The sequence below is a fragment of the Pomacea canaliculata genome, linkage group LG5 (assembly GCF_003073045.1).
Source record: "Pomacea canaliculata isolate SZHN2017 linkage group LG5, ASM307304v1, whole genome shotgun sequence".
NCBI classification, from domain to species: Eukaryota; Metazoa; Mollusca; class Gastropoda; order Architaenioglossa; family Ampullariidae; genus Pomacea; species Pomacea canaliculata.
Window position 1 is genome coordinate 7067252 of NC_037594.1, and position 13540 is coordinate 7080791.

At 46.3% G+C, this 13540-nt stretch overlaps 1 protein-coding gene across 1 annotated transcript in view; it reads left to right on the forward strand.

Moving 5' to 3' along the window:
* Nucleotides 1–8066: 8066 nt before the first annotated feature.
* Nucleotides 8067–13540, forward strand: part of LOC112564156 (rho-related GTP-binding protein RhoE-like) — a 35485-nt gene continuing 30011 nt past the window's right edge. Inside the window, exon 1 of the mRNA XM_025238778.1 lies at nt 8067–9013. Within this exon, the coding sequence (XP_025094563.1) occupies nt 8726–9013 (288 nt within the window). The 5' untranslated portion in view covers nt 8067–8725. The remainder of the gene's footprint in view (nt 9014–13540) is intronic.

Sequence of the window (13540 nt, forward strand, 5' to 3'; positions counted from 1 at the left end):
ACAAGCCAGTCGAGGTTTGCTGCTGAATAAATAATCGCGGTCGAATTCCTTTGCAAGTTCGGGAGAGGGAGGCAGAGAGAGAAATGAAATCGTCTTCGAACACAACCACGTGACGATGCGTCCGTTAAATTCTTTAATCCTCGCGCCTTATTCCACAAAAACATTCCCGTGGTTCTAACTATAGACACAGAGAAACTATTTTCTTGTCATATATATGCTAGTCACAAGTCAGAATTTTCTGTTCACACAAGAATGTGTGGACGCCCCACGCAAAAGTCAGGTCAGGGAAGAGCTTGACCTCGGACGATTCAACCAAACTGTTGAGAGTAATTTTCTTGCTTGCATTTCTCAGCTGGCATGCTGTGGGTCTGTTTGTCCAAAGTCGGAGCTTTTGATCTCACCTGCTCAATCGTCTGCATCCCACAACGGGGTCGGATTGCTTGCGTCTCGTTTTCAATGCTAACAGTCCTAACAGCAGTTCTTTATGTCACACACCTGTTGACTTTGCGACAGGAGAGCGCCAGGTATAAATTAGCAGGTGGGAGAAGAACCGAGACGTCAAGCAGGAAGACGACACTCGCAATTTCTCAAACGTGAATCGTTCTCCACTCGAAACCCTTCAGCCGCTCGCCAGCTCCAGTTGTCCCCCCATTATTTCACACCAGCCAGGGTTGTCGGTCTTAACAGCTACCCGAGAACCTTCAGGGCACACGGGCCAACGTGATGTGCACGTCACCTTACCACTCTCCTAGACAAAGATTTTCTTACCTTTGGGGAAAGCCAAGATACAAAGAAAATTATGGTCCTTTGCGCAAGGTTAGGAAACACCTCGACGACAATTGACCCTGGACGTTGACCTTAAAGGCTGCTGTAAAAAAAAATTTAAATCATGTTTCGTCCAAAGTATAAACCCATGGTCATCACACAATACCAGACAGTCTGAGAAAAAAAAGTCCCTCCGTTGGGAGGAGAGAGAGAGATAGAGACGGACTAACCATCGTACAAACCGAGCGATCTCTTTGGAAGAGGTTGTCAACCATCGAGTCTGGTGAGTAGTCAGCACCGTGTGTAGACTGGTTTAATCATCAACAATTGTCCACTCTTTCAATCAGAGGCCATCAAGCCCTGACTGTATTTTCTTTAAAGCCTGGTCCTGCACAAATCGTCTGTCTGGTCATTGTGGTCTGATGGAATTGGCAGCTCGGGATACGTCCAGGCCACTCACTCTGGAGGAAGTCAAGTTAATTATCTACCTACATCACGATCACAAACAACACACTGCAAAGCTGGACAATGAAGGCACAATAAACGAACTTCTTATTCAGCGTCGATGAAAGCTGTTCAGTGCGATTGGGAGGGAACTAGGGAGGTGTAGATATTCTCTCAGAGACTCGGGAGACATATTTGTAGCCCCACCTAACCACTTCCTCTCCTCCTTCCCCAGTTTTCATCCAGACGTGAGGAAAAGGCTGCACACGTCGACTAAAACCATCTTTCTCGAGGTAACGTGATCTGAACGAGAGGATGGATTTTACAATGTCTCGTCAATGTCTCGACATTATCAGCAGGGTGTACCATCCTGCGGTCGCCAACCGTACGTCCTTACAAAGACATATACACACACAAACACACAAACACACAAACACACAAACACACAAACACACAAACACACACACAACGTACGCAAGCACACTGAGAGAAACTTGAAAAAAAAATGTTGAAAAGGAGGTTAAATGTCTCACAGTATGTAAATTTATCTTCACTGACTGGGGTGAGCTGGAGTAGGAGATAGAGTTTCCCAACACGTAAGTAAATACTACCTACCCGAGACTACAGTAACAAGAATTAAAACTGTTTGGATTCAAATGTCTGCGCCTCCGGGTAATTAAGGTCGGGTACCTGGTCGCTCGTCTTGACGAAGTAAGTTTGTGATGTCTATGTACTGGTCTGAGGTTTGGCTTCTGATTTTTCCGGAGGTCGGAAGGAGGTTATTTGCTCAGATTTCAGGAATACTATCTTGTGCAATGCTCCCACCAGTCATTTGAAAAACATTTTCTCGTCTGGTAGACCTTTAATGGAGGGTGTGTGAACTAGCTGACCGTGCACTCGGGTAGCTATCGGTTCCCTCGTCTGCTTCTCTGCCGTCCAGGACCATCAACCAGGAGAGAGGTCTGGTAACTAGTATCCATGACGAACATCACGTGATGCCCAATGATGATCTGCATTTACAGTCTTGGAGGAAATGGAGCTGGGTTTTGTCGAGGTTGTGGTAGTGGGGATCGAATGAAAAAAAAGTAGGGAATGACGAATGTAGAGAAGGTGTAAACTTGTGTCTGCCTGCAAATGGACCCCTCCTTGTGTCGAAAGACCGGTAAATGTAGTTTTTTAGTCTGACAAGAAATAAGGTCAGTAGGAGAAGTCTTCTTGCTGTGTGACCCTTTCATGGTCGTCGTCAGAGAATATTATTTCTCCTTGCAATAGAAAAACACAAGGGTATATTTCTGAGATAAAATTGTCTTTATTGCCTCCTCGAGTAAGTAATTTGAGTCACTCTATATCATGTCCCACTTACCTGTATACAACCAGCTCCCCATCCCACTCCCATCCCCTATACAGTCAGCCCTGTACCAGCTGTGTCCTTCTCTCACTCCGTCCCCATTGTGTCAGCTTTTGTCGATCCTCATCAAAATCATGTTATATTCTCAACTTTACTTCCTCACTCGACAAGGGAGGAGTGGATGAAATAATGAATAAAGATGTAGAAAAATAGACTTTTCTTTGCAATATTTCCCAGGCCGGCCATCACCGCCAGCAGCTGCCGCAACCGCTCCCGTCTGCACGAGAGAAGGTCAAAGGTCTGCTGCCTTCGCATGTGAGTGAAGACGCCGGCCATGGCAGCAATCTGTCGAGTTTCTTGCGACAAACGTCACAGCCTTCTCGTCACATTCACAGAAGTGTGAAGTGTGAGAAGTGTCCTAAGTGTTACTCATCAAGATTCTGTAGGCGTGTGAGGAATAACCGTTCCGCCTATGAAAATATTGGAAATGGGGGGAGGAGGTTCAGGTCTAGCAGTGCGCGTTTGTTTTTGTTCTTTTTCTAATGACTGTAAAGTTTAGCGCAACACACTGCTTTGCCAAACATGGATGAATCCCCTTTGTTCTCGAGATACATACCTACAACTCCCCTCCCTAACAACTCAGATCTGACTTGGCTATTCGTTGTCTGGACCAGCCAATAGGAAAACTAGGACCATATGCTAATTAGAAGAATCTGTACAAGCGTGACATCACGAATTTGATCTCTATCTCTGCATGTGGAAGTGTATCTCGAGAACGGAAGGGGTACATTCACTCAGATTTTGAGAAATGGTAGCTTGCACTGAAACTTTCCCAGCCATTTTGAGGAAAACGTTGTTCTCTAGTTTAAATTCACACGGAGATTTCATTGGCTGCTTTGATCTGTCCAAGTCATAACCTTTAACCCCAGCTGCTCATCGATGTTCAAGTTGATTTGATTTATTTTTTTGAGCATTACTAGTAGCATTTGTGTTGCTGTCATAACATGCCTAACACCTTCATCCACTTCTTTTTTCTTCTCTCTCTCTCATTCATTCCCGTCATCTACACATACAGGGTCAGCGGAGATTCCACTAACGTACACTGAACTCCTCTGACCATTTCTGTTTTCCCCCTCGAGTAGCACTTGCCCCTCAAGTGCCAAGTAGCGGAGGAGCAGCTCCCCAAACTAGGTGACCGCGTTTGCCCTCCCAGCGCCACCATGCCGGGACTAAAGGTCAGGTAACTCGTGCTTGCTTGAGAAGAGGTCTGGTGGCGTGACCTCTCTTGCTTGCTTAATCTCTCCAGGTCAGCATTTTTCTCTCCAGGTCAGCATTTTTCTCTCCAGGTCAACGTTTTTTCTTGTGTTGTTTTGTTTCAGTGGTTGTTTCCGGGTGACTAGTCACAGCCGTCAGAAACTACTCCTCCAGCGACACCCGCGTTATCGAGGTGATCCCCCCTTGGATGACCGATAACTCAGTCGATAAGATATGCAATGATACATTATAACAAAGCAACTCACTGCTTTTCGAAGCGCATGGGAAATGAAACTGCTGGGATGAGTGTATGTATGTTTACATAGATGTAAACATGGGGTATCCACAGTTTACAGACGCCATGATGTCTGTATGTTTGGATGTACGCTATGGTCTATATGGCGATATAAACTTGTTGATACATGCATATATGTGTGGATTGATGCTTGATGTAAGCAAATGTGTTGAGGTTAGAAACAAGAATTACATCAGGTGAGCGCAAAAGTCACGTGACCGTGCTCCCTCTCTCTCCGGTCCCTGAGTTGTTTGCTCGCCACTGTCACTTCCCCATAATGCACGCTCACACGTTTCCATCAGCAAAACTACAACATACCTGATCCCCGAAATTTATGGATGATTTACTTTTATAGTAGAACAAACGAATTATCAGGCAGGGACATCAAAAGGATCCCTTCTTCCACAAACTTCAAAAATCTTCCAAAGTTCCGTTTGTAGAAAAAAGCAAAACAAACAAACAAACAAACCAAACAGATTAAATTGGAGCTTTGTTGATGTTTTTTTGAAGGAAAAACCTGACACAAGATGAGGTGAGGTAGAGCGTGTTCATCTCAAATCAGCCATTGTCAGTGCCAGACACAGCTTTGTGTTGGAACAAGAGAACACAGACCAGTTAGTCTTGTATTTCTGGGCTGTGGACCTTGCCGTGATATAACTTAGTTGCTGGCTCGGCACAAAACATCCTCCTCCCCATCCACCCTGTGGGAATGCCACGTGACATAACTATTTCTTCGTGCGGGTTAATGTATGTATGCAAGTATATAAGTATGTACACGTGGACGCCAGCTTCTTGCGGTCCTCATCTCTCTGCTTATTCCGGGTAAACATTTTCAGCAAAGGAAACTTTGCTTTGAGATCATATCTTGCCGCCACTGTTCCCAAAGTCGCTTGCTAATAAATCAACACTTGTCGACCTTCCAGAGAAAACACAAAAATTCACCAATGCAGTCGTGAAAAAATATAAAATTGTTTAAAGTAAATGATAAAATCGACATTGCCATGAAGAGATTCTGACTGAGAATCCGAGTTTTAGGTCATACGTTACATGAAACGAAAAGAAGTTGACAATGTCTGCCATGAAGAATGCGAAAAGAAGAGAGAAAATATGAAGGTTTGAAATTAATGTCTTGGTGGACAGTTGTACCTGAAATAGTTTGCATTTTTGTAAGACAAGACTCGCCTCTAACTTCCTGTTCCCTCCCACTCCTCCAACGCCTACCATCCGTCACTCAGATGTGAAACAACTGGTTGTCTGTCTGTTGGCGGAGTTGGAAGGACGACCCCTTGGTGTGTAGAGTGGTTACATGTTCCAACAAACTGTAGGACATCTGACGACCTCGGGTGGATGTAGGATCACGTTTGACCTGCAGGTTACACAAACACCCTCGTCAGATATTTCATTCACGGATCTCCCACAAACACTTGCTGAGAGAAGGGAGGTGTAGGGAAATCACAGTAAACACTTTTGTATGAGAAAGGACAGCATTATCAGTTTTATCTGCAGGGTTCTGAAGTGTTTCTCTTCACAACCTTCTTTTATCTCAAGTATGCGAAAGGATGACCCTCCTGTACCCCACCGTTGACTGTATGTCAACAGTTTTAATTCTGTTTTGAAAATGCAACTTTAGAAAGTAATCGGATATAAATGTTTAGAATAAAATATATTGATAAAAGAATGAATTAAAGAATGAAGAAGGTCTTATTGGACATTTCTTTCTTTTTAATAAAAACTTCTGTTAACGGATCATAAAGCAGGATACTGAGGTCATGTCTAGCGCGTGGTCGTACCCACGGCTCCTCATACTTTATTTAAGCTTCTTTTCATAGTCTTTGTCCGTGAACCGACTGATGCTGCTATTCGTCGTGTTTCATCTTTCGCTACAAGCATCTCGGCGAGTGGCGCCCTCTATGTTATGGTGGTGGCCCCTGTCCGCAGATGGCGCCTCATCTCGTGTTCATGTGAGCTGTCGCGGATCCCTAGTCACGAGGATGGCGGGAGGAGACGAGGACAGGAAGATGATTGCGCCTCGTCTCGAGTCATGGCGTCAGTCGACGAGGGTCCTAGCATCGCACACTTACGTGTCTGAATCATTTGCATAAATGTAGTGTCGTGAATATTAGGTCCATCGTGACATTCAGAGGCTGAGCGGTCAGCTTCTTGCACTTTCCATCGCAGACAGCAGATCCATCATCCGCAGACAACCCGTGCAACTCTCCTTCTCTCTCTCATGCACCATGTAGCCAGCTTTTCTCAGACTTTAATCAGCGAGGTCCACCTGGGCTTGCCTACTTCACATGATTGCTTACCTGTTTGACGATGCGTACACCCGTCTGTTCAATCCCCTTGATCAAAGGCTGTCTCCACTAATCAGCTGCGACTTTGTACGGGTGGGAGCCAGGAGATAGGAGTGGGGTTAGTCTGTGATCTTTGGGAGGGCTGGGCAGGTAGGAAGTGAGTGGTCTGCCGTGACAAGAGAACTTACTCTTGCAGCCTGATGTTGAAGACCGTCTTGAGGAGGAATAGAAATATCATTTCATCGAGAGCACTTCTTTTTTCTTTTCTTTTTCGTGGAGGGGGCTTGGCCTTGCCAGACAACTCAGCTCTCTCGTGTCCCATCCCACCCGCTACCCGTCTGCTGAAGTCTGGAATGGGTGTGGGAGACGTTGTTGCTGGTGTGACTGGCGCAGACAGAATGCTGTTGAGATGTTTTCCCATGCGACATTCTTTCTGGGACAGAGACATTCCTCCACAGTGTAACACTTCCTGTACATTACACATTACTCTGTGTTGTGTATGCACGTGTAGTCTGTGTGTGTGTACGCGCGTGTTTCTGGTGTGTGTGTGTGGGCGGAAGTTAATTATTATATAATTCAAGGTTGTAACACCGGATACGCCATGTCTTCTGGCGCAATGAAAGCTTGTCAACCCTGTCACTGTAACTAAGGTAACAGTTGGTGGGCAGCTCCCTCTCTCTGTTCTCTGTGTGCGTGCGTACGCATTTTCATTTTCTCTCTGTGCGTTCTCTGTGTGTGTGTGTGTGAGATCTCTGTGTGTGCGTGCGCATTCTCTCTCTGTGCGTTCTCTCTGCTCTCTCTTTCTGTGAGTTCTCTCTCTCTCTCTGAGCTTTATGTGTTCTCTCTCTCTGTGTTCTCTCTCTCTCTGTATGGTGTGTGAAAACGATTATAAACTTCAAGGTGTTCACAGTCTTCGCCGGTCACCGGTTTTAACTTGGCCGCGTTATTCAAACTGTCAACAACATTACATGTAACACAACACTTTTACAACTAGGCAGTTGTGTGTGTGTGCGTGCGCGCGCGTGGAACGGGCGGTAGTTTAAGACAACTAGAACATTCGAGATTCGGAAAAACTTCAAGAGCTATATAACTTATGCAATAACTTATTCCTAGGTAATTAAAACACACACACTAGCACGCACGCTCCAGCTCGCCCCTCAGGCATTCCAGTAGGCGGCCCTCCAGTGACGGCGGTGTGTCTGTGTGTGTGTGAATGCCGCCATTCTTGCATACTTGGTGCAGCGGTTACAGTCGGTGTGTCTGTGTGTGTGTGTGTGCCATGCTTGCATACTCGGTGCAGCGGTTACAGTCGGTGGAAGTTGCACGCAAGTCGAGACAAGTCCTTCTTCACTCGCCCTCAGCTCCAGCTCGTTCTCACGCTCTCATTTCGGCCTCGGCGTTGACTATCAGACTTGTTAGGGAGGATGGTGGTAGTTGGTGGTGGTGGAGGAGGAGGAACAAACCTTTCTTCCTCTAACCGCCGCCATGCCCCTCCTCCTCCTCCCCCTCGTCCCTCCCCACCCACACCTCGCCACTTGGGGCTGCGCGCACGGAAAGACAACTGTGTAGCAGCTAGTCCCCCCAACAAACCACGCACGCACGCAGTGCTCACCCTCCCTTCCTTTTCTCTCTCTCTCCTGCTCACACCCCGCACCTTCCTTGAGTGGCTATGAATGAAGAAAATGTTGTCGCCCGCCACACTCCGTCAGACCGGGGCTTGCCGCTCGTACCGCGCGGACCTATCGCTGGTGAGCGCCGCGCGAGTGTGAATGTGTGTGCGTGAGAGCGCGTGCTCGCGCGGGACGGACCAACCTACACACCCACGTCCACCACTCTTCTCTTTCATTCTGCGAACACCAGTCACACAGGTGAGAAGTGAACATAGAGAACTGAAGTCACACGGACCCTCCTCCTAACACTGGGTCTTTCGGATTATGGTTGTGAATTATTAGGGAGTGTTTAGTCACGTGGTACTGCCGTGTACGTCGTCATCGTCGTCGTGGGAAGACTTATACTCGACCTGTGTGTGTAGATGTGTGAATGTACCATCCACCATTTTCTCCACCAAACCTCGCAGAAAGTTAATAGGTGAGAGAGAGAAAAAAAAATCTTGATTCACTCCTTCAACGACATGCTGGTTTGTTTGTGTGTTCCTCTCAGTCCATCCATTGACCGTTTTCGATAAAAGCTACAACTACCGACCGTACCACGTGTGTTGTGACGTCGCGGGATCGTCGGTGGAGTCGTTGCTGGCACGGTCTTGTACCAGTCGAAGAAGAGTGGCTCAACGGGAAGCATCCATCGCCGTCCAGTGTCGTCCCGATGAAGGATAAAGTTTGTTCCGATTTTGTCTTCATGCCGTTGAAAGGCGACCAGCGGGTGCCGACCACCATGGCGGCTGGAGACAAGGGGGTGACCAAAGACAAGGTGGTGGGCACCAAGGACAGGTCTGTGGGCAGCGTGGCCGCCGCCTCTGCCTCCAGCAGTGCAGTTGCAGGTGCCACTGGTGGCGATGTGACAGTGGTTAAGTCCAAGATTGTCGTCGTTGGCGACTGTGAGTGCGGCAAGACCGCGCTCATCCACAGATACGTGCACTCCAAGTTTCTAGAGGTGAGTGGACATTGGTCATTTCATAGTCATTTTAGATGAGAGTACATACCTACTGCTGAGTGAAAGTTTAATAGAATAACAACAAAGTACACTCATTTTTTGAAAAATAAAAATATTAAATTTCCGCCAGACTTGTTGGGACACTTGCTAGTTCATCCCAAGTATTAAGGATTAATTTCAAGGTTGGATATGGAGGATAGAAAATTGTGATTAGCATAAAAGAAAGACCCACAAATTAAATATTTAATTAAATACAGTTTAATTCAATTGAACTCAGATGTATGTAGTGTTTGACATGAAGCGGTACCTTGAGAGCTTGAAGCTACACATGGGAAACGTGCACCTGCATAATCATTGTCTCGGTGTAATCTTTGATTAAGAGGTAGAGAAAGATTAGATAGTCCAGGGTCTAGACAGAGTTTAAGAAAACTAAACTAGTTTGAGTCTCCACTACACACCGGTGGGTCATAATAACACATTAACATAGTTACACATACTTGCATTTTTAATGTATAATTATAGAAAGGATTGGATGGTTAAACAGGGTAATTTGAAACAATTGTTTACCGAATATATCTTATAATTCAATTGTTTAAGCACTTAATTCACACACACACACAGAAGTAAATGACAGATGGTGTGATGAGACAAAACATTTTAAAATCCCAAGAATGAAATTCTACCCTAATCAAATCTTAAACTTAATTTCATCAGCTTGATTACATCAGCCACCATTAATACATCCCTGTAGTTCTGTCGTTACCTGACGAAAGGGGCTTTAGGGAACCTGCATTGATAGATAAACTTTTCTTCGATGTCAGAAAAAAAAGTACAATAAATAGAACTGGAAAACTCGGGACTACTTTCTCCGCTCGTTGTACTATAAACCTCGCCGCTTATCGCCAAGTCGGTAGCCAGGTAGTGTCACCTTTGACCTGCGCTCGTAACCAGGAGCCCTTGTAACCCTTGAACCGTTCGTAAGCAGGAGATGAAGGGAAGGAATGCGCAGGAGGGGAGACCCCTGTGGAGACCCTGACGTTAGGGTAGATGGTGGGTTGGTCGTGACGGCCCATCCCTTTGACTGCGTGTAACACGGGGAGCTCGCGCGGCTCTCGGGTAGCCGACCTACCCGAGTGTGTTACAGACAGCGGACACAGGGTGTGAGTGTGTGTGAGAGATATGAACATTTCTACAGTCTAAAGGTTATTGTTCCTGCATTGGGAATAATTATGTGTGCTCGCAAAATATATTTTTAAAAGTTGGTGTTGAATTACAAGGCGTTTTGCATACAGTGGCAGTTGGCGCCTAAGACTAATGTCAGGGTGTCGTACCCGCCGCTGTTCATAATCTGTCTGTGTTCTTTACGTGTATCTCGCGGCATATTTCGGGTTGACTCACTCTCTCGGCTCTCCGAATACCACGAGAAAGGAATGAGGCACTCCACAGCAAGGTGCGCTAGTGTCGGCGCATTTTATGAATAAATGTTTGCTATTTGATACCCGTGTACCCGTCTACCCGCACAGGGTCTTCTCTGAATGTCAATAAATACTGGGTTGGTTTAATCGCTCATCCTGAAACTTGAAGATGGCGCAATGTTACAAGTAAATGAATACTGCAGGAAGTGACAATACTTTACAATCCAATCAAAACATTTTTAGTAGGGATGGAGTGAAGGTTGGCAGTTGATTGTTTCTGTTAAATGTTTTTCTGCTTCGGTAATTATTCCACCTTTGATTTGCTTCTTTTAAACTTCTTTTGCTAACCCTAACCCTTAATACATTATTTACCTTTAAACCTCTCCACTTCTGATGGTCATAAGTTTAAAACTTTCTCTATGTTGGTATTTTCTAATGTCTGTGCACGGATGGTGTGTCGAGGTCGTGTAAAGACAATTCCCGTTATAAATATTTGTGCACTGCACCATGTATACTCTCCAATAATAACCCAGTTACAATAAAGCCACGGGGAAATGTTTTCTTCTCTTGTTGTATGGTCCAGCAGGAGTCAGGATGGTCAACTAGATAAACCTTGACTTTCCCCAGGGTTACAGCAGTAGAGGTCTCCACAGAGAGGCAAAGATAACAAAGTTTGTCTCTTGTTTGCCAAGTAACTTACATGTATGACCTCCTCCCCCTCCGCCCATCCAGCTACATGTCCCAAACTATTATTCATCACCAACCGCCAGTTGTCCATGTCTGTCTCCTGTTTTGTGCTTTGTGACCATTGCTACCCAGTTGTTGTTACCCAGTCATCTTTTGTTGCTGGCAAGCATTTCAGACTTTCTTTCGTCCACATCCACCAGTGTATTCCGCCATCTACCCCACCCCACCCATCCGACTCTGGCGTGTGTCCTATCAGATGGACCCCTGCTATGAAGAGCAATGACAAGCAGCGCTTTGCCCACAAACAAGGTCGGGGAACCCAGATAACATCCCCAACTCCTTGTTGTTTACAATACACTGGCTCATATTTGTTTATGTGGCTAATTACCACCTACTGAGTGTTGTAGCGACGAGTTGGCTCGTTTCTCAATGACATTCGCTCGCGTGTGCGGACTAGGAACGTTGAGCCGCCCCCATGTTTGGCTCGCCACCAAAGTCTCTCGTCTGCTTTTAGCACACGTGGCCCACAAGGACACGAACACTTACCTGACGAGCCTTGCTAAACCGGACTACCGGCTAGACGAGGATTGAGGTCGGAGGGGCTGTGTGCTGGGAGGGGGAGGGGCTGACGAGGAGTGTCCCACCAAAAGGGTCGACTTCGTGTCGAGCCCGATAAGGGCGGAAGGCCTCGTCGCTACAGTAGACAAGATCGGATCACGAGCGGCCTCGTCGTGGTGCTTTGCACAAGGGGTACAGAGGGGTCTCGCACCCTTGGAATGCCATTCATGCTCGACAAGGCTCAAGCGGAACAAAGCCCTGCCCACGCGATACAGCGGAAAACCGCAGTTCCCTGGCCAACGTCGCCACCACGTAATGGGGACGTAGAGGTTAGAGGGGAAAGGACAGGAAAGACGTAGCCAGGGTCTATTTTCTATTATTATTCATGGGGAAGGGGTGAGTGTTTTGTGGTGGTAGTGGAGGGACGGAGAAGGATAGAGAATACCTCGCTTTACACTTGTTTCCGTCCATTGTGCGAGATTCCCGCTGAGTCATCGCACACTTTCTGGTTTTACGTTCCTCGCCAGCTATTTCGTTGTCACGTGATTACGAAATAACCACCCGTGTGTGTGTGTTAGACGACAATGCTAAAGGGAAATCCATTCTAGTCCTGTGCTAAGTCGAATGACACAGATGGTCTGATCGTAATCATTTATTTCACTTCGAGGAGACCTTGTGATGCCACCACCACCATCTCGACCACGTGAAGCAGGTACAGCTCGACCTTCAGTGGCTGTGCACTCGGGTGTCTGTCGCTGGTCCTGCCGTTGACTCACCCTGCACCAGGTGGGCAACAGTCGTTGTTACGACCCCATCATCACTGTCCTTGTCAAATGATGTGTGGGGCGACGAAGGTCGTCAGGTTGATGTCAGACAGGACGAGCGGGAGGGTGAATGTAGGAGGGATGAACTGGAGGAGAGGTGGGCGGTCGGAGAAGGAAGGAAGGCGTGGGATTTTTTTACAGGTTGCTTCACGACCTTCCTCTGTTCGGACACCTTGATCGTAAAACAAGATGCGGACACCCATCAGCTGCTGCTGTTGTCGACAAAAACTAAAAAAAACTATAAAAAAAAAATCCGACCAAAGAACTACGCCGTAGCTAACAGCCGCAGATAAATCAGGACAAGCTTTTGTTGATGGTGGAGCGACGATGAGTATATAGAGAAGACTGCAAAAGTTGGTTGCTGTCTCTCCCCCATCCCTCATCCCTCATCCATCACAAATAAAAAGCAAGGTGATGGGCACGGAGCCAGGTGAGGGTCTATTTTTAGCCTAGCGTATCGCTCCTTGGCACGTGTGTCGGACTCTGTGATCAGCTGTCGTAGTCATCCACACCAAAATAAAATAGTTGAACAGTACAATTGTTCCCATCAGCCATCACCAACATTTCTTTTATGTAAGAAACACTCAGGTTATTGACTTCTCCTATATTACACTTTTCAGGCCGTTATTAATATTTACATAAATAAACAAATAAAAGTTTGCTCCAGGAACTACTTTACTGACAGCGATGTCATAAGTAATTTAATTTTTGCAATAAACGAGCTTTTCGTGAGCAAGTTATCCTGGGAATGTAATTAGCCCGTCATGTAGTCTAATAATGTTAGTAATATTATGTACAAGTATTATGGCAGCATCAAGGTGCACACACTATAAGCTGGGGATGGAGTCGCTTTGATCGCCAGCGCAGCCTGTGATAATAAACAACAACAGCAAATATGTTCATAAAGATTTTTTTTTTTAATCTCGATGCCTTCCATTTAGATGAGGATGTCTGGTTGTGTGATTAAAACCTGGGTGTGCGTGCACCGTTCGTAACCCCGAGGGATGAAGATGCGGTGGATGAAGCCAGAAACAGTCAGCTCG